Source organism: Ixodes scapularis, unplaced genomic scaffold (assembly GCF_016920785.2).
Source record: "Ixodes scapularis isolate PalLabHiFi unplaced genomic scaffold, ASM1692078v2 PGA_scaffold47__10_contigs__length_4178495, whole genome shotgun sequence".
Classification (NCBI taxonomy): Eukaryota; Metazoa; Arthropoda; class Arachnida; order Ixodida; family Ixodidae; genus Ixodes; species Ixodes scapularis.
In genome coordinates this window covers 572,676-599,698 of record NW_024609876.1, presented here as the reverse complement: position 1 = coordinate 599,698, position 27,023 = coordinate 572,676, and the positions used below count along the sequence as shown (strand labels likewise).

Here is a 27,023-nt window from a genome sequence, read left to right as displayed (position 1 = left end):
ACGTCGACGGTTGTTGGCGTGTTTGTTCCACAGTAGCAAGATCTGGGGACACCCAAGAGGCGAAGCCGTGTTAGGCGCCACTGACACTAGGGAGTTTTGGCAAGTCATCAACGGTGCTGGCTGCAGTGCGGTGACGACCGCAATGCAGGGGATGCCAAAAATATCACCGCTACTGCCTTCTTAACTGGAAATGTTGGCCGGTATACCCACCGGGCAGTGAAGTTTGGTTAACAGGTGGCGCCATCTTATGGATAATATTTTCAACGCAGTCGCAACAATTGGACCCGATCTCTAGCTTCAATGTCGAGCTCCTTTCCAAACTGCGGCGCTGTGCTCATGTCCAATTGCTATGTGGCAATCACGTGGCAAAAGACAGACGTGATAGGCCAGGTGATAAAAACTAGTCGGTTGATTTGTCTGGCAAGTGTGTAGTTTCCACCCTTTCCACCGCACTCAGCTTAGGGGTGAACAGAGTACAGTGGTAGCATTGAGCAAGGAGCATACCACTGAATTCCCAGTCAGTTCACCAGCTTGGGTCGACGATACTGTGTGTAAGCGAGCGGGCATTGACCCTCCCCTGGTGAGCAGGCATTCCTCCCGTGCAGCCCTTTATAATAGTCGTAAGATGCGATGTACGTAAATCACGTGACATGGCAGTGGAACCGTAATGTATTCTCCCAATATGCTGACCTTTTAAAACTCTCACTTGTTCAAAGTTCCCAGTGCCTTGCACGTAAGTGGACCCCTAAGCGCGAGATTACGTATTCACCACTTTCAGTTTTATCACAATTAGTGTAGATTTTATTACACAATAAAATATCAACAAACAAGTTGCTAGTCACTCAAGTGGAATATGTCGTTCTCGATCGTATGCAGTGCGGGAATGCGGAGAAAACTCAACTGTTAGGCTTTTCCACTACTACACTTCACAATAACAAACTATGCAAACAGTACAAGGCCATGTATGAACTTACGTAAGCATTACATTTCAGTTTTACTTCACCTTAAAATGTTCCCACAGCTCAAGCTGCGGGCACATTTAAAATATAAAACAAGGGACTACACAGGCACGTCTTTAACCTAAGATAGTGAACCATTAGTTGTTTACTATTCTGTGCTGTGACATGAGCTAGATATGTGCAAACATCACAATTTCAAATGCCATTAGAGTTTGAATGCAAATAAAATTTTAATATGAATCTTCTAGATAATCTGAATTGAGCTTGGATGTTTTAATGAATCATGACTGGAGTTTTCTAAAATACTCAGGAAAATAAAATTGTATTACATGAGAAACATTTCAGTGCTTGCATGAAAAGAAAGGTCCCGTTAAGATTAGTTTGTGTAAAACATGAAACTTGGAAGGCGAGGCAATGACTACCTTTATTTTAATGCAGCTTGAGAATGCTTATCTATACTTGTAGGCAAAGTTTCCATGACCCCCGTGGTTACACAGCCCCTGACATCCGCCGGATGCTGTGTAGACAAGATTTCGGTTAAACGTCGAAGATCCCCAGGCGGTCAAAATGAATCCTTGGTCCACAGCTGGGATGCCCTTTGTTGGTTGTGCTGGACGCCCTTTGTTGGACCCAAACACGTCGGCTGCTTCTCCTAGCACAACGATGCAAAACAGTAGAGCTTGACATACGTGCACCAATGCGAAGTGCTAAAGCTTTCCACTGCTGCAAAGCAGGGAAGCTTGAGATCAAAAACAGAAATTCTGAAGACATTCCTTCCTAATTTTCGAATATACGAAGAACTCGCAACACTTTGAACAATAAAAGTATGCTGCAAATCAAATTTTGCGAGTTTGCGCACTTCCAGTAGGAGCGACTAAATTTTAAGTGAAGTTATCACGAAAGAACCAAGTGGCAGACGTCGGCTTTCTCCAAAAGCCCACTTGCATTGTCTCATTGTGGCTCGCCTGCAGTGACCCAAGCAGTGACTCGGGCTAAACCTACTGGTTTGGGATTAATTTTTTAGCATTGTTTTGTTCTGATGCTGGACACAGTGTCATGTACAGTGCGCGACGCTGTTGATATTGACATGATATTGGTGCCCACTCGCGTTCTACTTTGAAATGCTATTGGCAGGCTCCAAACTGAGTCAGTGCCCCAGAGGGCTGTTCACCTTCATATTGCTCACGGGTGTACATTCCCCTACAATATGAAAGACCCAGTCGACGTGGCAGTTTTGGGCGGCTGCGCAGGATTCGCTTTGGTAGGGCCCGTATTGTTTGGGGTGAGGAAATAAATATTTCTCCTACACTTTCTAAAACTGAAGAGCCTCAAAGCAGCACCGCAAAAAGAGCCTTGGCAATATGTCTTCCATGTTGTGGAAAAATGCACATGTCAAGCAGCAGTGATTACCAGACGCTACTGTGCCAAAGTGGAAAAAAAGGTACAGTTGAATCTCGTTAATGCAAACTCTCTTAATTCAAACTAATATACAGGTCCCATCCTACGCGTGTCTATGGGAGGAAACTCCCGGTGATTCAAGCTTTGCTTTATTCAAACAAATTTTCAGTCCCCTTCGAATTAATGAGATTTGACTGTACCAACAAAAAACCACCTTTACTTTCTTGCCTTTCGAAAACACCTGTGAGAAAAACCACACTTTTCCGCCAGCTAGCATTCCTGGTAAAGCCCGGTTCTCAGATGCGGCGAGCACTGATTTAGCACTGGGTACGGCGCGCTTTTTCCCCTCACCCGTGGCCCGCCACCAAACTGTTGGATGTTTTTAATGAGACTAGAGCTAGCTCTATTCTGAGAACCACGGCGTAATTGTAATGTCTGCTAGGGGCCCGGCCAGCACTTGTGGGCTGATGATAATTGAAGCAGACGGCATCCAGTCTAAAATTGACATCCGGTAATGAATTTCGGAAAACGTGGATGCATTTACTCCGTGTACTCGATTATAAGCAAATATTACGAATAACTTCAGCGTAATAACTAGCTTTGAATGTTTCTCAATCTTGTAGACAAATATATTGGTCAGTTACAGGGATTTTTTTTACCTTTGTAGAAGTAAACATGGGGCTAAAACAGCTTCAATAGCAAAAGCAATTAAATTTACAGCAGTGGCCAAAGAGACAAACGTGTGAGATCAAGAGACACTGCAAGAACGACACAATAACACCGGATCACCGCCTACCTGTGCAAGTACGTAACCAAACTAAAGTGAAAGCCAATTAGTGTGCATTGCAATAAATAAGATGTTTTATTCTCTCTGCTCGTGCAAAAATAGTTTCTTTGTCCTAGCATTGAAAACATGTCTACATGCTTTAAACAAAATCTTGCGAAGAGTGAAAAGCCAGGAAGCACTTACCGTAAAATACAAAGCGTCCGCCCATTCCACAAGCGCCCACCCCTCAATTTTGTAGCATTAGGATAAATACACAAGACACATCTTTACATATTGTTGACCTAAGTGCCCACCCCTCAATTTTGTATTAGGATATATACACAAGACATATCTTTACATATTGTTGACCTAAGAAGCGCCCATCCCCAGTTTTACATTATTATTTCTTAATTTTGAGTGGGCCCTTGCTCGGGATTTCACGGTAGTGCACGATAAAGGAACTTGTACAATAAAAGAATTTACACTATCCATACATGCAAGAGAAGATCAGAATTCGACAGATTACAAGTTTCCATTGAAATTAGACAACGGGGATAAAAATGATCTTCTTGAAACGGTCAGAAGAGTGAATGTTATTGTGTGGTGACCAAAATTTTTTTTTTTATTTATTGAACAACATGATTAATTGACTAAACAACACTTTTTTTTCTTCTTGCTAATGCAAATCGCAAAACAGTTCTGTTCTTGATATTTCAAAAGTATGGCGTTTTCTATTTTGGCAAAATAAACAATGTAAAAATTAAACCCTGCAAATTTTTTAAAGTATATATTGTAAAATTGTTAAAATATTGTCTCCAACAATGCTGCCACACAATCGCACAGCTATACTTCGTTTCAGCTTAAGCTCAGATGCAGCCGATGCTACAAGTGCGCGTGCTTGGCAGGAGAAGCGCTGAAAGCCCCGAGCTGGTGCTTGCAGCATCGGCTGCGTCTGGACTTAAGCTGAAACGAAGTATAGGCTCGTTCGACGTACCTGTGCCAGCCTGCATTGGTGCAGAAAACCACAGGGAAATGTACTTCCAGTTCTGTTTTGACAATCAAATACGGCAGTGTGCACACCAAGTGCATCTGGCCTAAATAAATTGAACGCAGCAACTGCCACCACCTCTGGTAGACCCAAGGAATGGCCCATGCATGCTCTCTGCTAAGCTCTAGGACAATCTCCATGTTTCTTGAGGCTACTGGCACTTCCAGTCGCAAAGCTGGTGCGGCCACAGGCACATGGCTGCAGGTGACTTGTGCGACCGTGGACGCACTGGTGCAGATGTACTAGTGCAACCATGGATGCACTGCAGAGGTACAGCTTTTGATTCACTGGTGTGACTATGGATGCACTGGAGCAATTGTGGATGCTCTGCAGATGCACTGTCGTGAGTTTGAACACACTAGGACAGATGCACTGGTGCAGCTGTGAATGCATTGGTGTGACTTTGGATGCACTGGAGCAACTGTTGCTGCAATGCTGATGCACTGTTGCGAGTTAGTAGATGCACTGGTGCGACTGTAGATGCACTGGTGCGACTGTATATGCACTGGAGCAACTGTGGATGCATTGCAGATGCACTGTTGCGACTGTAGACACACTGGGGCAAATGCACCGGTGCGACCAGAACACACCGGTGCGACTGTGGACGTGCTGGTGCAGATGCACTAATTCGACTGGATGCACAGGTTGCAGTGGTCAGACTGCACACTCGCCTTGAACAGGGCGTGCCCCCACACGCTCAGAGCAGCTTGGGCAGCTTTTTGAGGGCACTGATGTCCAGGATGGGTCCCTCGTCCAGGGCACTCTCGGGGTCCAGCAGGCCGTACTGGTGCAGGTAGCGCTGGGTGGCCACAGACAGCGCCCCCTGGGGGCTGCAGGGAGCAGCCAGCTCCCCGCTGACCAGCCGCAGGCTCTGGTACTCCAGCCGGGGCACGATCAGCGTCTCAGTGCCCTCCAACCTGCGGCCGCGAATTTGTCCAGTCGGCATTGGATGTCCTGGCAGTCTCACCTTGGAGATCGAGAGTATGGAAGGCTTTGGAAGATCTCCAGGTTTATCAGCCTGATCAGCGGTAGTGTCGCTTCATTCTAGAAACATCTATCAAGTGTACACATGGTGCGCATTAAACTATCTGAGGAAGTAGGCGTCTGAAGTCTGAAAGTTTGAGGGGTAGGCATCTGAACGTAGGCGTCTGAAGTCTGGAAAGTCGGAGTATCGCTAAATGTTTGTGATGCAAGAATGTTTCACGTATGCAACACAATTGCCTGCTATAAATCTTTTTTTGTTTAGAATCTTGCATTATTGGAACCCTGCACCTTTACAGCATTTGGTAAATGCATTTGGCACTGGTGGGAGCATAATCTAATGGTGGAACAAAGCCATAAACAACCAGAATGACTTCATCCCCAAACCCATGTACATGTAGCAATGAAACGGTGAAGACACTTAACATGATTCACTGTTCCTGCCAAAATCCTGCAGAAACTGACCCAGTGTGTAGTATTTACATACAATATTTTGTGAAATTAACTGACAAAGAACTGATATATTTTCCAACATAACAAACACCGAGACAGCAGGCAAAAATGACACAAACAATAAGAGGTCTTGACAATCGAGACCTTTTAGTGTTTGTGTTGTTTTTACCTGCAGTCTCGAGGATTATGTCATGTTGCATTTGAACCATCTCGTTTGTGCCCTTACATTCACTTCAATGATATATCTTAATCATCCTACTTTTTCTTCTGAAACTGCATTGGCTTCTTAGTTTCCTATTTTTCTTTGGGTCTCTTGTCCCTTTTGTCTTTTGATTATCACTATTTCCATCTTTCTCTTCTCTTGCAAGTGCAATAAAATGCCAGTTGTGAATTTGTGCTAGTCCCATCTTTGTGTTTTTGTGCGTCCTTAGCACTATTTGTAGTTAATAATGCATATTTATGAATAAATAATGACTGAAGGGTGAGCAGAAAGAGGGCTTCCCCACCTTGCTGCCTTGGCGCTGCCTTGGAGGAGTGCCGGAGATGCGGCAGGTGTCGGCCTGTCTGGAAGCAGCGGACTTCTGCCTGTTGCCTGGTCCCTGCAAAATTGTGGAATTTATGAGGTTCAAAATGTATTACGGTATTGCGGTCGTTATCACCCTAGTAAATGTTGTCGCGACTCGCCACAAGCAACAGTGATCCACAAAAAAATAAAAAGTAAAAAAGATTTTGAAACATTTTTATGCATTTTAAAAGCAGATCTAGAACCCTTTATTCCGAAATATCATGACCCCCTAGATTCCGAAATATCATGACCCCCTAGATCCAAAGTATAGGTAGATGGTACTTCAAATCATCCACCTTTTCGGCTGGTTCGTGGGGTTTATGAGAGTAGACGTATCCAGCAACTTTCTCCGCCCAACCCGTGCCCATCCATAAGGTTTTCCGAGCGACTCCTCACGTCAGCGGCGCGCCTCTGGTGCCTTAATTTGTATCTACGGTAAACTTTCCCCACAACATGAGAAAAAGACTCCAGATTAGGAAATCTAGGTACATTGATGTGACTGACCTGTGGTGCATAGCCCCTGGTGTGAGCTTCTCGGGGAAGAAAACGGTGTACGGCTCTCGAGGGCTGGCCGGGTTGCAAGTCTGGTTGCCGCCCGGGTTGTGAATCTGATTGCATGTCTTGTCGTATGCCTGATTACGTGCCTGATTACGTGCCTGGTTGCATGCCTGGTTGCATGCCTGGTTGCATGCCTGGTTGCATGCCTGGTTGCATGCCTGGTTGCATGCCAGGTTGCGCTGGTTGCAGGTCGTCTGGCTGGCCCTGGAGCACACCCCTGGCCTGCTTGTCTGGGTCCATGCATCCCGCCCAGCCTGAATAGCCTGGGAAGCCGCAAGTCTTGCCTTCCAAAGCGGCTCAGGCACAGGGGAGCAACAGAGTGAATGTACGGTGGCTTCATTTATGGCCTCAAATTCAAATCCTTATGTGAAACAAATGATGTATCTAGGTCTACTAACTTCCAAAGCATGGTTTCAAAAAGATTACCATATTTTCCAGTGTATAAGTTGCAGTTTTATTCCAAAATCTTTGCCGGTGCATTTTATACAATAGCGAGACTTACAAGCATTTTTGTTTTGTTTTGTTTTTTGTAGAAATTTGACACAGGGATTATGTTTCTCGTTCCATTCAACGACCAGGATATTGAAACTTGCTCTCGCCTGCGCATATAATGCTATCATAATACACATATGCATAATTTTTCAGTGCAGTTTTGTTGTGCCGACCGTACACTATAGAGACGTGACTTATACAAAGGTACCACTTATAGACCGGAAAATATGGTGTAGTTTATAAACAGGCAAGATTCATTTCACAAAACAGTATTTTCGACATGCTGGCGACCTACTGAAAGAGAAGGTAACAAGTTTTCACTTTATTGAATTAGGACTGCTTTGTGTTCATTCAACATAGCCATAACATCTTACCCTTGTTAGAAAGCACCCTTCAGTCTAGTCAGTTGGGGGGGGGGGGGGGGGTTGAAGCTTTTCACGTTGGTGGATACTGACAACCAAGAAGTATGTTTAGACAAAAAAAAGCACGGGGCTGTGTTTTGCTGCAGACTACACTGAAATGGAACAGCACTTCGGCGTTTTTTCTACGAATGCCATACTGTACCGATCATATTGAGATGAACCCTGTACCGGATAACTGAGCGTAAAATGTATGCACATTTCCAATCAATAGAGATGCTTTGTTTCTCGACTTCATTCGTGGCTTTGCGAGGCAGTCGGAAGAGGACCGGAGCACTTCCAGTGAGGGTCTGACTTCTTTCATTGAGCAGAGCTGAGAGCAACGTGCATGCATCCACTGTGGCAACTTTCTATTGCGACACCCGCACTTTGACGGTGCCCATGTCGTGACCCGTGCGCATGTATGAGATAAGAAGAGGTAGATAACTAGAGGAGCCCTAATCGTTTCGTGCCACATATGAGAATGCCATAACAAATGCTACAGCATATCAGGGAAGACACTGCACTTTAAGGCAAAAAATGCTAAAAAATTCACACTTTTGAAATTGAATTTTTGAACATTGACGGGCACTTGCCATCTTGTCCTGAAGTCTTTTCGTGTGATAAGTCTCGTTTGTCTTGAAATATTGATTTGAGAACATAGTAAAATAAGGCTGCACATGTTTAGTGCTATTATTTCAGAATGAACTATTTACACACTTTGCGATTTTATGGGAGCCATATCTCCACTGGCACACATCCAATCTTCATTTTTTTCTTTCTAATAATGAAATATCTAATAATGAGTATATGTTATAAAATATGGCACCAGGTATTTTTTAGATATATTTTTACATCCTGCAGTAAATAACTGAAACTAGAACACTCAGAAGTGTCATAAAAAATTTATTAATCATCATAGGGCTCTCAATTAAACCTTATTGGATTGCAGAGGCCTTTCAGTTTACTGAGACATGTTACTTTTATGATTTAAGTATTTTAATTTGTCTTAAACTTTCCCATAACTTTAGCAAATGATACTTTGAGTATTAACAAAATTAAGAAACCAAGTACGTATTTGTAGTGAACGCACTCGCGTAATGAACGCACCCCCCCCCCCCCCCCCCAAGTCGGCGCTCAAAATTTCGACTTTTTTTTCACTCGCGTAATAAACGCACCCCCAACTCGGACGTCAAAATTTTGACCCCCTCCCCCCACCGCACGAAATGAACGCACTTTTATATCCTGGTGCAGGGAGGTCGCGAATGCATGGGCAGGGTGGGCGAACGAAACAACGAAACGCCTTGTAAGAAACGTTAAAAAAATTCGCAAAGATCCAAGGGAAGCAAAAAAAAAACATAAAAAGGAACTTTTTTTTTTTTTGCACAGCGCAGTCTGGACTTTGGGTTCGCGCGCCGCCGCGCGCAAGGAGGTACGAAAGAGAAGCGGAGATGCGCAGCGAACGAAACAGCTTGCGAAAGGCGGCAAAAAGAAAAAAAAAAGCACGGCACTAAGAGAAAACAAAAAAAAAAGCTTTTTCTTTTCTTCTTTTTTTTTTTTTTGCACAGCGCAGTTTGGTTACGGGGGTCGCGCGCCGCGCGCAAGGAGGTAAGAAAAGAGGAGCGGAGAAGCCCTCTAAGCAAAGGAAACAGCTTACGAAAGGCGGCAAAAAGAAAAAAAAAAAAAAAAAAACCTACGGAACCGAGAAAAAACAAAAGAAACAGAGGAGCTTTTTTTTTTTCTTTTTTATTGCACAGCGCAGTATGGTTATGGGAGGTCGTGCATCGCGCGCAAGGAGATAAGAAAGATAAGCGGAGAGCCCTCGCCTAAGCAACGCCTAAGCGAACAAAACAGCTTGCGAAAGGCGGCAAAAAAAAAAAAAAAAACACCCAAAGAGTTAAAAGCAAAAGAAAACAGTTTTTTTTTTTGTTGTTTTTTTGCACATCTTAGTTTGGTTAAGGGGGTCGGGCGCCGCGCGCAAAGAGATAAGAAGTTCCTTCGATTTCTCAGGATAAAAGGTCCGTTCATTATGCGAGTAAATACGGACGCAAAAGTTTTACTTCGCATAATGAACGCCCCCTCCAACTTTGCATCGATTTTTCAGAAAAAACAGCGCGTTCATTCTGCGAGTAAATACGGTATGTAAGTTTGACTTGAAATAAACCACAAGTCATATAAAAATACCTCTAAAAGTAGTGTTGCCCTTTAAAAATGCAGCAAGCATGGCACAAGCAATCTCACTGGTTGACACCCGAAACGGGGCTTACAGTTGATTGTGCCCAGCAATGTCATACTGTGTTATTTTTTACCGTGCGCTTTCAACAGGATTGTCCACTTCAGACTGCATTGCTACTCTGCGCCGCTCTTCTTTGTGTCGTCTGCCTCCTCATTCTCTGCTGTTTATCTGTCAAGGAATGCCTGCTACCAAAGATAGTTCCCCCACAAATGAGGCAAGCTGAAAGCTATTGCCAGGGGAAATACGAAACTTTAAAAAGGAAGGTGCTCACCACACTCCAGGTAGAATTTAAATGCCCAAGGTACCTTCAAACAATAAAGAAACCTAAATTTCAAACTATCAATGCATTTTTCCCAGATTTGTTTTGCCAGAAAATGTTGTATAAGAAAGACAAGCTATGCGAAGAGCAAGTCGTCTGCCTCTTGTGCAGGGGCTATGGTGACGTCAGAACGGCACCGAGTTCTTATTGGTTTTGATTGAAACGATGGTGGGTAGGCCTCAGTGCTAGATGCCTTTTTTCAATCAATCAATAAGAGCTTGGTGTTCTGATATCATTGCAATGCCTGTGCAAGAAGCAGACAAACTTACATTCCGCATTGTTTTTTTTTACTTACGAAAATATAAAAGCCTGATTCGTGGACTGTCCAAAATTGCAATTTTCGGAGGAAAAGTTAATATACACATTCATGACCTCAATAAACTCGCACCTTCAGGATGAAAACTGAATGTAGCCCTACAGCCGATCGGCAGTCGGGCTTGATCGAGAAACCGACAGGAGATGGAAATAACTGCAGTAAACAGTGTGCCACTTTAGGGAGCGTCAAAGACACACTGCGGCCGCCTAGCAACAAGATGGCCCACACAACAATGAAAGACACAGACTGCCAGAATGAGAATGGCAGGGCCTCCAGTGCGAGCTTCCTACCTTCGATTACACTTTGGCACCTCATCAGCCCAGAACACGCGAGCAGAACAGCCGAAGCGAAAAGCGAGCGCGTGCTGGAGGCATTCGAAAGACACGCCGTGCCGTTCTTGCCCTTTCAATGACTATACCAGTGCACAAATTCATCATAAGAAAGTAGAACAAGTGACCACATGCAGAGAGCTAGGTTATTCTTACTAATTGCACACTAGAAAGTGCCAGCTGTCCAACCAAACCACAGTGATTGGGAGATTCACCTCTCCTGAGAAGTTGCTTTTGCCTTTAAAACACCATTCTAGAGGAAAAGCCTACCACTTTCAATGAAATGCATGAGAGAAAATGCTAATTCAAAAACTAGAATACAAAAGCAACATGACAAAGTTTATTCTAAGCCCTCATCGTCGATGTCTTATGATGACGGTTACAATGAACTTTTGACGGCCAGCCGTCAGGACTGTGGATGCTTCAGCATGCAGGAGGTAGCTGAACACGAGATGCTGAATGCATTGGCTCACCTTGTCGTCCCTGGCCTGCCGTTGGAGCAGCTGCTCCAGCTGGAGCCGGAGCTCTCGAAGCTGCTCGTCCTGACGACGTATCAGCTCGTACACAGCCTCCGCGCCCTGCGGGAGGCGGTCAGTCTCCCATCATCTCATCCTCGGTGGTCGCGCTTCTAGGCTAATTATTTTAACCAAAGCTCGTCGTTAAAGGAAGCCCCGGCTATTTTCTGAGTTACCCAAACTAAACACAATTTTGGAATATCCAGTCTTTACTCTCCCCGGCATGCTACTTATTATCTCTAAATTCAAGATAGCTATTGAAAAAAACGGCAAAGAAAGCTTATGCCAAAGCCAATATTCAAATTTTAGGCACTTTCCAGTGGAGCGACGTCACGTGTTGTATAACTTGCAAGTTGAACAGGCAGTCTAAAAACATGAAATATTGCACATTATGTATCTTTTCTTTTTGCTTATTTTAACTTCCTCGACATTTATTTCACACCATAAAACTTCTTTTAACCTATTGGAAAGAAGCTGTCATTCCCCCATAAAACAACACACGGTGCCAGATTTTCAGTATAAAAATTTTAAAAACAATTATTGTGATTTGTAATTTGGTTTACTAGTCTAGATGTGCCTATTAATGTGTTAATATTGAGGCAAATCAGTGACAATCAAAATCTCACCTTTCATTTTGGATTTGGAGCAAGAAACAAAAAAACAAAACGTCAAAACCATAGGTCTTGCATGGATGTTTTACAAATGAGCTGGGCACATGCCGTGCGTTTGCACGAGGTCAAGTAACTGTGACGTCAGTGTTACATGAGTTACAGTGTCACATGACATCGTGGTCTTATTCGACACCTTGACTGATGCGTTAGTCGAATGTTCGAGTGTAAGGCGTCGCTTTTCTCAGGAAACCCCAGCCCTACGACACGTTCTGAGGGCAAAGAACAAGAAAATTGAGGGGAAAGAACAAATTCATCCCTTTTCTGCACTATCGTGGAAGCCATAGTGGTAACAGAGACTGTGTTTCAATGGGATTCAGTAACGCCATATATGCCTCGATGGCACAAACGTCATCTTGCGTAGTATCTCTGCAAGGAAGCCCTACCAAAGCTAGGGCTCCAGCAAAAGCGTACTGCAAGGCTTACGTCTCTTGCGGTCACGTACCCCAGCTAAGACCCTGCTATTTCACGTCTGCTCCAAAGCGCACACTTGTTCTGTTCCCTCTCACTTCCTGCACAGCCTCCCGCCATTTCACATTTTCCCGCTACACTTCACAGAAAATCTGCTTTATCAGCCAAATTTTATGATAAAACTGTCATGAAGAATCAATATAAAGAACTATCACCAAGGACCATGTCCCCAAAAACTGCCATGTGATGTCGTTTTACTGTGACGTCATAATGTCACATCACTGACTTTACGGTGACACGTAACATTATGATGTCACACTGTTACGTGACATAAGGTCATGTGATGCCCTGATGTCATATGATATTGTGCCCTCATGGTGTCCCACGACACTGTGACATGTGACGTAACATGACTACAATGTTATAAGGTCACGTCTCTATGACATTATGCGACTGATATCACGAGGTCAAGTGACTATAACGTCACGTGATGTCAGTCATATAACCTTATAATGCCACACACACGTAGCATGTGCCCTGCTCATTAACAGCACATTCTGCGTTCCTGTCTTCGTCAGCATGACCAAGCTATAGCGTAATTTGTCTTTCTCCTTGAAATATGTATAGACAGGACTCTACTGTACCTGTGACGTGACGTGTTCCCGAGGCTTTCTGTCATTATGCAGGCAACCTGTGCCGGGCAGGCTGGTGGGCATCTTTGGACAGGTCTCCGATGGCCTGCAGAGCTAGAAGGTTTTCATGGAATTGGTACTAACCCAAACAGCACGCGAGGCTGGCAAGAGTTAGAACGAGTGCTAAGAGGCATATAAGGAACAAGCATGAGGGCACAGAAGAGGCTAGATTGAGAACAGCATCATAAACGAATATCAGCTCACTGCAGGTGAACGAAGAGCACAAACATGATTACTGATAAGACGTGCTTCGGGACCAAAGACGTATCTCCGTTAACTGTGGCTGATTTTAAAAGAGAGGATATGATTTACAGGCTGAAGTTAAGCTAGTTGGTACATAATGCATAATGTAAGCTGACCGTTTACTTTTGTAGGATATGATGCTTGTTTAGGAACAGATATGGCATCAGTGTCTCGTTTTTGTTTGCTCCAACAGCTTATCAGCTGCACTGATATCTCAGCATGTCACATCTCTGCAGTACTTATAAGCCTATGTAAATATTGCCATTTGATACTTAACATAGGGTATGCTATTCGACGCTTTCATAGATTGTTGCAAAGCTTGGGACAGCAAGGAAGCAGAACGGTTCTGTGTGGAATAATCCAAAAAGCCAATAATCTCTTTTCCACTGCGCTTGTTGTGCCGTAAGGACGTGGGCAATACAGGACCATGTAAGAAAAAGACCTCGTCTCTCGCTCGTTGCAGTAGCATATGCGGGGCCTTTTGCTTTGCATTCCTGCCTGTATATTAGTAATTAAGCTCAATGAGCTTTGAAAAAAAAAAAAATCTTTCAGCCTTTCTATTTTGGTGAAGAAGAAAGACCAGCCAAGCTGTACTATGGTAGGAATGAAGTATTTATAAATGTAACGATTAATGTATCATGGTGTAATTGGTTATTTGAATGATTCAAGAATCAGACATAACGCTACGGGGTTGTCATTTATTTCGTAACCATGAGGACGACGTCCTTGTGGTTACGAATGAGGACATCTAGGTCGACCTCAAGGACGACGCCTCGAGGACGACGTCTAAGATGACCTCGAGGATGACGTCTAGGACTACGTCTAGGACGACCTCAAGGCCAACGTCTAGGACGACCTCAAGGACGACTTCTAGGACGACCTCAAGGACGCCTAGAGAAATTTAGCCTTTCCACTCTGGTGAAAACCAGAGTGGAAAGGCTGGAAAGGTTGCTGCCGTCGCTCATAGATGGCGGTAGCTATTTGGAGCTCTGTGTCCACATTTGTTTGTCCACGGACACGAAACAGCTCTGCTGCAGCTTTTACAGCTCTGCTGTAAAATATAATGTGTCTATCGATGCAAACTTGGTGGATGGTGTTCCCTCACATTGAACAGAGCAGATCCTTTCGTGTTCTGTTATAATGTTAAGGCAAAGTAAAAAATAAAAATCGATTAATTAAAAAAACATAGTAGACAGTGTTATGACAGTGCCCCCCAAAAAATGTTTTTTTTTTCATTGCAAAAATAAACTATGAATCACTGAACGCTCATTCTCTGCCCAAATATAGCGATAGAGGTCCCAACCAAATGCCAAAGTTTCAGCACAAACCGTTATCTTATTCACAAGTTATAAGCGATTTTCTGAAATTTTCAATACGAAAATGGCGACTGATGGACCTCTTATAATAGACGGAGCTCTTGGTGCTGCCAGTTACCGAAAACGGGCGAAAGCGAACCCCATTTTCTCATTGAAAATTTCAGAAAATCACTTGTAACTCTTGAACAGTATAACGGTTAAAGCTGAAACTTTGGCATCTGGTTCAGACCTCTAGCGCTACATTTGGGCGGAAAATGAGCATTCGGTGATGCCTCGTTTATTTTTGCAGTAGAAACAAATCTGTAAATTTTTTCCAGCAGTCTGTTTAGGCATTCTTATAGACTTGTGTAGAGGAGGGTTGTCTATTCGTAACGGTAGGCAATCTTGTAAGGATCTATAACACGAAGCTACCTACTGCCCGTTACAAAATGTGCAGCCACCACCGTTCATCCCTCTATTCATCTGGTGTAGTGAACAAATACATCTAGTGTAGCAAACCTGACAGCTCAGTTTGCAACACTATTCGTCCTTCCGTCTGTCATTAGGTAAGTGCCCGTGCGGAAATAGGATCCAAATACTCGTCGTTCAACATAACACGGCTAGCTCTGCACAAAATGTGAGACTGGTTCATCGAGATTCTAAAGTCGCATTCACACTGTTCATACGTCACATGGGTCATCAAGAGTCGTCTGCACACACGTTCGAAGCATGTACAAAGCAAACATGCATCAACATGCTCGAGGCCTGCCTGCAGATAAATCTTTCGTCGTGCCCACGGTGAACGACAAGCCTTTTGTACGACGTACGAGCAGTGCGATGACGGTTTAACACCATTCGCTGTGGTTAGGCCCAGAGAAGACAAAAAAGTGCTCACCGTGCCTTGATCCGGCGCTCGAGGATCCTGCAAGGAGAGCTCTGCCACTGCGCTCGTCGGCAGGGGGGCGTCGCCCAGGGAAGCACCCAGACAGGAGGGTGCCGCCGAGAAGTCGGACACCTCTGGCACCGTCGGCGTCATGCGCAAGGGCTGGGCACCCGAGTGAAACGCTATACTTTCCGTCGGCTATTTTGCACCACTTTGTCGAGGCTACCGTAGCTTTTGCGGTGCTCCAACTACCTATGCCACAGCTAGATGCACGAGCGCACGCGAACGAGTCGACGCAATATTCGGCGTCAACAAAATAGTTGACGCTGATTATAGCCACTACACCACCTGTCACTCCCAGCTTTATATTACATTCAACAGATATGTGAAAATGTTTCTTCTTTTTTTTTTTTGTGCGTGTTTTATTATTTTTTTTTATCTGGTCACTGTAAGCTCATTAGGCTTTAGCACCAGACTGACATGCAAAAGGAGGCAGTGTCTCTTTACAATTACCCTAAAGCCTACCCTAAAGCCACGCTCACACTGCCAATACTACGTCGTACAAAAGACGGTCTGCAAACACTGAGGCATATTTCTTCTTCGCTCAACGATCCTAGTCACGTTGGTCGTATAAACACTGTGTTTAGACACGTTCAAAGTGTACGCATGCTAGACGCAAACATATTTTGAACACACTCGAGGCATGTCAGCAGACGATTCTGTCATGATGTCCGCAGCAAACGCCATGTCCTTCCGTACAATGTATGGGCGGTGTGAGTGCAGCTTAATACCGAGGGGGACGACTACGTACGCTAAAATCCTGCACATGCACATCCGTCACTTCACCATATCTTCGCAGAAAATCACGACGAGGTCTCTCGACTCGGCAGGTACGGTCCACTAAGTCGACGGCAGCCTAAAACGTCCATCCAGCATGCTCGGTCGTGCTATGGGAGCGCGAGAAGTAGGCAACGTGGCCCTCACCTGTCCGGGGCAGCGCAGATCCTGGGACAGCAGTTCCCGGCTCCCTGCTGGGGATGGCCTGAAAAGGCCACGAACCAAATGCAACGTTTGTTTCTGTTTTGTTGCCGTAAAGTTGGTCCACCTTGGAGGTGCGGCAACACTTGTTTTTGGCCGTAGACGAGAATTCGAGCCAGTGCAGTGCCACCGCTAGCCTGGAGTCTTTGGCATGCACCACGCAGTAGTGATACGCAACCGCAAGCCAGCACGATGCTCATCCAGATTGCGAGCTTTCACTCCATGTGCTGTCTCTGTGGCATTTACCGCTTTCCCTTTTGCTCGTCGTCTAGAGCAGTGGATCTCGGACTTCAGAATCTTGGGGAACGCGCGTCTTTCTTTTTGCCAATAACCGAGGAATCCCTCTCAGTCCCTGCACTGACGAAGTAAAGCGGAGCAGGAGCCTACAGACCTTTTAAACAATAATTTACTATGCGTGTATTTGGCATATAGCTACGCATCGAGTTGCTCAGATCTGCTGAGAAGGTGTTTAAATTGAAAAGACACTTTACTCGGGGGCAAGGACGATCCAAGGAATTTGGGAGCTCGGTGAACCCATGACGGTATTCTGGCGACCCCCAGGTTTCTAGGAACTCAGTTTGGAAAACCTTACTCTCAGAACATGCGCTCTCAGACTTCTATACCTCGATGAACCCCTCTCGACTGGCGGTCGAGAAGCCCTTCCCAGGCTCGGCATTAACACCATAAAACTGTGCAAAGGCCAACGGGCATTCTAGACAATAATGCACATACTAGAGAGTGACTGGCTCATATTTATACCTCAGTGGGTGGCGCTAATATTCTAAAACAGTGCCTAACCAGGAAACAGTCTTTACGTAGGGGCGGAGACTGTCAAGAAAATTTGTGCCCACGGGCTCCCTGGGGAACCCCGGGTCCCTAGGAATCCAGTTTGAGAACACTTGTTTAAGAGCAAGGGGTCTCCAAACATTTTGGCTAAAGGGCCGGATCAGCGATCTCTCGCAGTCTCTCTAGGGTCGAGGAGAAAAGAATAATCATAAACGGAGAAAAACTAAATAAATAAACCTAGATATGCATTTAAACACAGAAATGAATGTAAGAGTAAGTAATAAAAGAAAACTAAATTGGGTTAATAGATATGCTTCAATTCAAAATTTTATATTTAGTTAATTATGACCTCACACAGCACTTGTGGCTAAGAAAACTCGCCAGTCATAAATCAAAGCACATAAGAACTTTGGCAGATTCGCGCAATGCAAAAGAGCTGATGACAATGATCAAATGAATGCTCATATTATGCAATAGTTGTGAAAGAGGACACTAAGCACAATGTACATGAGAGAGCAATGAAATTTTAACATAGTTACACGGACATGAAGCAGAGGACTAAGAATGGTAATGCATGGTGATGACAATGTTCAGTGAATAATATGGCGAGAGGACCCGCATTACGATGCAGTTTCTCTCGCTATTTCTGGTACATTTTAGCTTGCACAATTGAAGAGTGTCGCGGTGCCGTTTCTTTATGCACACTTTATTTCGAACCGCTAGCAGCATGTCTACTGGACAGCGGGCTACGGGCCGCAGGCTTCATTGAAAAGACCGCGGCCAGCCATCGGCCGGTCGGAAAATTTCTGCGTGACGGATCTAGCCTGCGGGTTGAGGTTTGGAGAACCCTGCTCTAGAGCGAGATCTTTTTTTGCCATTCTGCCAACGGGCAGAGCCACAGGTTAGAAGGATAGGTGTGTATAATCATCTAATTGATTAACTGCCAATCAGTCACAACTGATCAGGCCACCGTAAACAATGGCACAATCTGATAAAAAGTTAATGAAGCTTGTATTGACAGAGGGGTGGAAGACAAAAATCATCATAGGGCTTGGCCGTAGGTGCCAAAAGAATAATAACCATGACATTTCATTTTTGAGACATCACTTGATTTCAGGCGAAATACTACCTTGGGAAAAAGCAAGGAAAGCTTATATTTAAGCAAGGCTGTGTGCTCCAAGATCAGCAGCATTTATGTGGAATAAACAGTGATGCAAGCATTTATTATCCTGCACAGAGCCTTATCATACTTTTAATGCGAAAGCATTAACTGTCTCATGGAGCGAGCCGACATCATCAGCTTTGAAACCACGCCAAACGGCTGTTTTACACTGCTTCGATCCCATTGGCTAGCGCACGTCCACAGCCAACGGCACCTTTAACACCGCTGCAATCCCATTGGCTAGCACACATCGACCAGGCTTCCATTACCGGACACGCAGCGCTAGAGTTCCTGTGTAGGCTACCGTAGGGAGCCTATACAGGAACCCTAGTCAGCACCAGTCAGCGCACCAACGTGCGTAGAGCAAGATTGATGTACATGCTTTCACATTCACAACTCATAAGAAATGCTTAGGTGTACCTCAACCTTTTTGTTTTTTTTGCAGTTTGCAAAAAAAAATGTACCAGCAAGGTTGCACTAATGATACAAATGCCAAATTTTCGGCTACTAAGTGGCATGTGCCGTAACGTGCTGTAACGAGATCAAAGTTGTTCCTGCCGAAACTGACGACCTTCTAGTGTCAAAAACAACTTCAGGCTGTGGTCACTCGATCAATCAATCAATCCGTCTGTCCTACTCACAGGCTGGAGAGCTGCTGGTGTGCCCAGAGCATGTCCTCGGAGACCTTGCCCGAGACCACAGACTCCAGGGCAACTGTCAGGGTGCAATTGCTCGCAGAGGGGACCTGCAGTAAGAAGCAGCGACATGATTGGTCAGTCACGTGGGAGCACCTTTTGGGGCAGTCAAAAGCCTTTTTTGGAGCAATAGCGCATAATTGTTAATGCTGAATTGCATTCTTACTGAAGCTATCCCTGGACCACGTTTGTGGCGGCATCGTACTAGGCAGAAGACTGTGATGTTATCATAACACGTGACCACCTCAAACAAGAATAGTTCACCCCTCAGTCGTGAGATGCCAGGCATTGTATCTGGACAAGAAGCTGATTGTGTTTAGTTTAGAAACCCTGGAAACTGATCGTTACATGCGGTACGTCAATATATAGGGTATCGTTACAAGTGGGTTGCACTGTACAGCGATAGTTTCAGCGACGGTACCTATCTCAACTCAGTCTTAGGCAGGGGCTTTAGCTCACGTGTGCAGCATGTTCCTCTTTCTACAGACTTCAGCGCCTCTCTTTTCGCCATTTCTCAGGAACGTTCTACATGTGTAGCATTTATAGGTCCTCCTCGAGCCACTCCTTTTATGGGCACAGTAAGGAGGCCACTCAAGGGCGCATTCCGGGGGTTTTGTAATTGTATAGAGACGTCGCAGTCCTGGTATCACATGACCTTATAGTGTCACGTGATGTCACAAAGTCACGCGACACTGCGACATAGTCGAGGCTACATGCCAAAAGAAACCAAATCCACAAGACTGCCGTGCATTGTAGGAAAAAGTGGATCTGCATAAAAGTTTGTTACTACGCGCAAAAACATCTAATCGCTTTTACTTCCTCGTACACTGCGGCGAAAAGCTGCACAATTTTTTTTCTCCAGACGCCCGGTACGTCTGCTTCTTCGCAGTGCCGTCACTTCCGCATGAGACGTGTCACAGGCATGCCGGTCAGAGTCACATTTCAGCCGCTGTGGTCACGTTCGAGCTCACAAAGGCAGCAGCTCCTGGATTGGGACATGCAGCACTCTGGGACATGGAGAAGCCTACCCTGGCGATGCTGGTGGAGGCCTGTCCCTGCCAGAGCTGCAGCTCCAGTCGCGGCCGGCCCGGGGGACACAAGCAGTTGTAGAAGAGCGTTTCGGAGCCGGCAAGCACAGCCACCACAAAGATCTCAGACGGCCTGGAACACGGGCAGTCCGAGCTCACGTCCCCGGTAACGAGATGGAACGCGATGCGAAGTAACATGGGACTCACAACCGGGATTCGCAACTCACAACTGTTGTTTTAATGCACTTACGAGAGAAGGAGGAAGTGAAAATAGGGATCAAAACTGAAAAAAAATTGAAGAGAGATAGAAAAAGAAGAAATAGGAAACATTAAAGCCAGTAAAGTGTTAAAAGGCCATAAATAAATTTGCAGTAGAAAATGACATTGAATGAAAAAACGCCAGTTGCGAGTTAGCGCTAGTCCCGTCTTCGCGCTCTTGTCCTTGTCCGTTTTTCGCGCTTTTTATTATTCATAATGCTTATCCAACTAGCCCACCTTAATACTTTAGAATAGTAGTTTACCCGAAAAACTCAGATTTTGGGGACAGCCAGTTGTAAATGCCGGCTGGTTTTTATCTTTTTTTGGAATCCTAAGACAGTGTTTGCAATTCTATTTCTTGTTTTATTTCCACTTTTGTTCGCAAGTATCAAAAAGGGATGTAATCTGAACCTTCATTAGATAAATGGGGCGACCTACAAAAGTAAAACACACCAATTTCAGGCTTTCCTCTCGAAGAAGATTCAGCTCTCGAAGAAGATTCAGCTCGACCTTTTGAGGGCAGGCTATCTGGCCCTCACACTCCAAAAAGCTCTGAATGTTTTTAACAATCGACGATAGCTTTGAAGAACTCCAGATTTGGGGTAAAAAATTTCAGAAAAGCACCCTTCGATTTTGCTCAAAAATACTCGGAAAATGCAGAACCCTACTTTAGGGTGTTCGCAAGTGGTAGAATCAAAGAAAGAATTAAAGTCACTAATGGACAAGGACAAACAGCACAGTTCTTTCAACTAGCGACAAACATTTACTATGTCTGCTTGAATACATAGATTTTCCCTCTCATCTTTTTAAACTGAAGGAGATACATAAAAAAAACCTTGAGTTTAAAAGCGCAGTTCTTAGGCGCACGTTTCCGGCTTGAGCGGCGTTGCCGTCGGCGTAACTGCGCGGTGCATTATGGGTAAATTTTTCCAAAGGAACACGAGGTCCTTCGGGAGGACTTCGGGGGAACCTCAGGTTCCTTCAGGAGGACCTCGAGAGGACTTCGGGTTTCTTCAAGGGGACCTCGGGGAGAGGGGGTCACGTGACTCCCCAAGGTCACATTACCCCCCCTCCCGAGGTCAGGTGACCCCCCCCACCCCGAGGTCAGGTGACACCCCCAGAGGAGATTGAAGAATGAGGGGAGGAGGAGGAGAAGGAGTCTACCCTCCCCTCAGTACCCTTCCCTCCTCCTCCGCAAGAGCTGCGCTCGAATTCGGCGTTACAGGGAGTTGTAAACGACTTTCATTTTTTTTCTTTCTATTCCAGGTGTTTTTTCATGTGTCTTCTTCAGTTTAAGAAGTTGGGATGGAGAATGTATGTATTCAAGGAGACATCAGTGAATGTTTGTTACTACTTGAATGAACTGTCCTGTCTGTCCTTGTTCCTAAGTGTTTTTATTCTTTCTTTGATTCTTGTATTTTCACCAACCCGCTTTTTGTTTATTGCAAGTGCTATTCCTTTGTCAAAGAAAAGTGTATTCAAAAGCCTATTCAAGACCCTAAAAAACAAAAAGCTTTCCTTTTTTTTTTATGGTTTACACGTGTGGTTCCTTGCTTCACGCTAACATAGATTCTTAATATATTTTTTTTTAAATATTGTGGGCATTGTTTTATATACATTGAGTGCTTTCCAGATGTCATTTTGTTGCGTGCAATGGAGACACTCTTCGTTGCACTGCCAGAGACTACCACACTCCCAGCAAGTGCATGGACGCTCCGAATCAATGTCCTCAATTTGTTTCACCAGCTGCCAACATTCAATACTCCGTTTCTGTTTAAGTCCAACGGCAGACGACGCTACATTCCGATGGAGCCGATTAGTGATGCCAAAGTACATCGCCACAATGCGTTTCTGCGTTCGCTATCACCGGCGAAACCAGTCACGCACAGTAAATGCACCACAATCTTGCACTTTTACAGCGTTAGCTGTATTTGGCTTGTATTAGGCAAGTGCCGTGTTGCCGAAAAAGATCCGAGCATGTGCACGTTTATCGCAGGTGTCGTTGACGCCGGGAGAGGGCAAGCACAGAGGCGATACCCTCGCGCTTTTGCCAATAATAGTCGCGGTTGAGGCGCAGCGGGTTCGGCCAATCGCTATTGTGCCGGGGATTGTGCGTTTGCGCTCCTCGCCCTTTGCTGTTTCTCGCCTCCAGTCGCCCGTTCCCTCGGCGCCCTAAGCCTTCGCACGCAAAAACGGGGCGGTCGAAGTGGATGCGGGAGCAGGCGGTGGCCGCTCGACGGCGGAAACGCGCTCGTAGGAGGCAACGTTGGCGACGTAGAGGCGTCGATCATCTCGCCCCAGATGTTAGGATGAAACGCAGTCGACGTCGAGATCGTGCTGCGCGGGAACTTGAAGAGGCACATAAAAGAAAACGTTACCGAGCGAAGAACGGGCACGCAGGTGCGACCCAGCGATCTGTGTAGCGCATCCGAGAGTATGTGTATTGTGCTGGCCGTTCTGCGCGTAATCGGTTGCGTTTTACACGAGAAACCGTGCGACGCAACATCGCCTCGATTTCCGGTCGATCGTGACGCAATATCATAGAAATGTCACACCAGCCAGCGCACGGATGACCACATCGCGCGGTCATCTGTGCGATTTTTTTTCTGCGTGCAATTGGTTTAATTGGGGATTGCAAAGCCACTGAGATGACGAGCTCCATGATGACGCACTTTTGGCGCTGCTCGACAGGCGCTATTAGATTGTAGCAACGACTGCGATCAGACTTAAAGGGAAATGGAGTATAATGCGGCACGAAGGGTGCGACTCCGACTCGCACCCACAGTAAGTGCGGTCACACCCGTCTGCTCCCGCCGAAGGAGCTCACCTTGAGAAAGGCCTTCGGCTCGTGAGGAACTGGGCGCACACCAGCCAGAGGAACGGGTGCTGGATCGAGTCCACCCCACTCACCCACCTGCACAGAATTGAAAGTCTTTCGAAGAGACACCACAATATACAGCTCGAGCAAAAAAAAAAGAAACACGAAAATATGAGTTGATGTAACTATAGAATGTTTCATTAAAAGAGGGCGAGAGAGAAGTGAGAGGGGGCAGCTGTGCGTTTTTCTTTTCGCTGAGGTGGGGCAAATGAGAGGAAGACCCGGATGAGCCCGCTGGATATGTGTCGTGCTCCAAAGTTTCACATTTTATTGTTTCGGTTTTTTCTTTCAGAATTTTCTAGTTTCTACTTATCCAGATTGTGGCTCAAGAATGATTCATTTGTTGGGTGGAATTTGTGTAAAAGTTATTCGTTGGGTTTTCTGGATCGCATTTTCCTGCTGGACTGCAGAGAACCAGTAAATTAGGCAGACCGTCATAATGTAAATGGATCCTATTTGTTATGTGTATAGGTACACAATGTGCGTGGTGCTAAAACCGCTAAAATGTAAATTTTCACAAAAAATGCTTTTATTTATATGCAGAACCCATCTTTCCTATACCGAAGCGAGCTCATGCATAAATCTCAAACAACCGAACTTGCCATAGGTCTGCTCTAAAAGCAATTGATTTTAACTGTAGACAAGCGACACACCCGTCAATGCGTGATATTCAAATAAATTATTTTTAAAGCACCAGTGCTAATAAAATAAAGTTAGCAATAATATGCACGAAGGAGCCAGAGCTGTCTTTATTCATTCCCTTCAGTGCAACAGTGGTAGTAATGTGGCGACATAGGCCGAGGCAAGCCCAACAGCAAGCCAGGCCTGCACAGGAGGCCACGCGCGAGCCCAAAAGGGCGACAGAAGAAGAGGAAATAATCAACTAGACCAAGGAGGTGCTTCGAAAACAGTCGTCTTTTGAATTCGTCCCGTTGAACATTTCAACTCCGACAGTAAGAATAATGTATATTCGGATGCAGTAGAGCCGCCATTGCAGAGGAAGGCGTGTACCCTCGCCACGAAGACATGCGCCACCACATCTCGCATAGTATTTGGCGGCGTCCTTCCATTATGCGCATTATATTTTCTTGCAGCGCACACGGAACAACGAAAGCATTTTTGGCGCAACTGCGACTACATCTGAAAACTTCATTTGATGCCCAAAATAAATGTTTCCTGATTGCTGTCCCTACCACTAATACCATAGTGGATGCCATAATCCCGGACAAAATTTTTTTACAGTGCCTGCTACCGTAAGCACGGATAAAAAGTCATTTCAATACGCAAATCGCAGCACGCGTAAGACGCACCGGCAAAGATCCAAGCACTGATTCCCCCAACCCAGCGTGGCCTCAGAAACCGAAGCGTGCAGGGGGCACTACAATATTCATTGTGGCGCTGCCTACGAAAATACGGTCTATATAAATGTGCACTTCTGGGTATAGTACTACTTACAGTATAGTATGTTGTCTGTGACTTGTAGATCAAGAAAAAAAAGTTCAAAAATATAATCTAAACTAATTATAACTTCAAAATTATAATAATCTTTCTTTTGTCTTTTTCGTTTTTCAAGATTAAGGCCTCCCCTACACTTTGCCACCAGGGACAGGATGGTGTCACCTCATAAAAAAACAGCACGCATACCGGTTTGTCCGGTCGAACAAGGACCTAGCCTTTTGTGTGCCCCTTCCACTTTTCCGACCTTAAAGTTAACGAGCACTTGTCCCCATATTTTCCGTGATCATCTCCGGCTTTTGGGCGGGCCCTTCCTCAGTGTATTGCGGCATAAAAGCAACAAAGGTCTGCTCGTGGCAAGAGCTTTTCTCTGCGGTCCACGCTCTCCCTCGGTGTCGGTCGTTGTGCACGGCGACAGACAGTTCGGGCAGTGCACAAATGACACTCCTACAGTGGCTCACACGATGAGAACGGCAAGGCATGTCTTTTGAATTCCCGGCATCCGAAACGCTCTCCATGCCTTCTGCCACGCTCTGGATGCGCGTCGACGTCGGAGTCTCGTCCACGTGGGAAGCTCACTTTGGGGGCAGGATGACCGAAGCCCCTCCCCGCCACTCTCGCCCCGTCTGTGACTACTATAAGAGGTGCCGAGCGGAATGGCCACTCACACGCCCACGAGAGGAAGGTCGCCGCTGTGCAGCTGGTGCTTGAAGAGGAAGCAGAGGCGGTCCGCGCACAGCGCCGCAAACCTGCAGAGGACCAAAGTACAACGCTTTCAAAAGTCAACATGCTGCAAACGACTTCAGAGTGAATGCAAGTGCCGCAGTCTCACTGTCCCTACGTCGTTAAAAAATACACTGTGGTAGCTGCAGACACGATGACAGAATTACGTGTGGACAAGCCGCGCGCACGTTGCAAGCACGTTTCCTTCGTACGTATCTATGCTTTGAACGTGTCAGCAGACTCCTCCTGTACGACCAATGTGACGGGACGATCGTACAAGGAGGCGACACATCTCGGGCGTTGTCGGCAGACCGCCTTCTGTACGACGTATTAGTCGTGTGAGCGCGGGTCAAAGGAACGTACAGCTGCCAGACTTTCGTCGTGGACAACAAATCAAACCAGGAAGATAGAAGCGAGTGAACCAACCCAAAGAGCAGTGCACTATGCTGAACAGAATCATAGCCTAAGACTAGAACGAAACCACTATCTTTATCCAAACTGTCTGCAACCCAAATCAAACAATAGTCGATGTATTCGTGCCGAAACTAAATCGGAAGCATGGATCATTTTCTATGCACGAGGGTCCTCAAACAAATCTCAAGGAGCCCCTATTTGAGGAGACTGATAGCCAAGGAACCCCTCCGTCTCAGCATTGATGGAATCAAGCGGTGCAGAAGTCTAGAGACTTTGTAAACGGTAATGCACGTAACAAGGAAGTGTTTGGCTCTTAGTTATGCATCCAAGGATGGCTTAGATCCGCTAGAATAGTGTTTAAACTCGGAAAACACTTTACTTAAAGACAGGGATGGTAGAGGAAATTTGGGAGTTTGGGGAACAGGGTTCCCCAAGGAAACCCTTTTTTCCTAGGAAGCAAGTTTGAGAACCCATGTTCTACCACTGAGTGCCAAACAGTTCCATTGTACTGCAGAATACCGCGCATCCGCCCATTCCACATTAAGTGCCCATCCCCAAATTTGTGAGGTCTGAGAAAATATGCACAGTACATATAAGTGTAAAATTGATGACCGCACAAACGCCCATCCCTCATATTTTGTGATTATCTCTGAAGTTTGAGTGGGCGCCTGCCCGGTATTTTACGGTAGGTATATTGTGTGTTTGACTTTTAGATTTTTTCGCATGCAAATAACTTTCCAGTGCTTCATACAAAAAAAAAAAAGCACTTACCGTAGGTTGGCTTTTAGGGTTTGCCAAGCTCGAAACCATATTGCACAGTCCAAAAACAAAACAGGGAACCCGACCGCGAGTTGACACTAATCAGCGAGTTCTGCGTTATTCATAGTTTTCAAATATTTGAAAAACTCGAACATTTTGAACAGTAGTAGTGCAAAACAAATTGAATCGAGTTGCAAGCACTATTTGCAAAGTATACGAAGTCAAATATTCGCACACCCCTAGTTATGGGACTTTAGATTAAGGTGCATTCATCGGCTGGAATCAGTTGGAAATGCCTGACC

The 27,023-nt window shown here is 45.4% G+C and overlaps 1 protein-coding gene and 1 long non-coding RNA gene across 4 annotated transcripts in view; one reads left to right on the top strand and one right to left on the bottom strand.

Moving 5' to 3' along the window:
- The window catches only part of LOC121837534, a 32,186-nt gene that overhangs the window by 2,690 nt on the left and 2,473 nt on the right, over nt 1–27,023 (top strand). The window contains exon 2 of the long non-coding RNA XR_006078181.1: nt 19,155–19,283. This is a non-coding gene — a long non-coding RNA (uncharacterized LOC121837534). The remainder of the gene's footprint in view (nt 1–19,154; nt 19,284–27,023) is intronic.
- LOC8028227 (SCL-interrupting locus protein homolog) overlaps nt 1,859–27,023 on the bottom strand; it is a 44,341-nt gene continuing 19,176 nt past the window's right edge. Inside the window, exons 7-17 of one of the 3 annotated variants that reach the window (XM_040221105.3) lie at nt 25,494–25,574; nt 23,320–23,406; nt 20,235–20,367; nt 19,153–19,256; nt 16,510–16,567; nt 15,538–15,687; nt 13,057–13,158; nt 11,292–11,396; nt 6,675–7,012; nt 6,112–6,204; nt 1,859–5,088 (exon numbers count right to left, since the gene is read on the bottom strand). In XM_040221105.3, the coding sequence (XP_040077039.1) occupies nt 4,869–5,088; nt 6,112–6,204; nt 6,675–7,012; nt 11,292–11,396; nt 13,057–13,158; nt 15,538–15,687; nt 16,510–16,567; nt 19,153–19,256; nt 20,235–20,367; nt 23,320–23,406; nt 25,494–25,574 (1,471 nt within the window). In that variant the 3' untranslated portion in view covers nt 1,859–4,868. The remainder of the gene's footprint in view (nt 5,089–6,111; nt 6,205–6,674; nt 7,013–11,291; nt 11,397–13,056; nt 13,159–15,537; nt 15,688–16,509; nt 16,568–19,152; nt 19,257–20,234; nt 20,368–23,319; nt 23,407–25,493; nt 25,575–27,023) is intronic. The other 2 variants (XM_040221106.3, XM_040221107.2) reach the window with 2 other exon arrangements.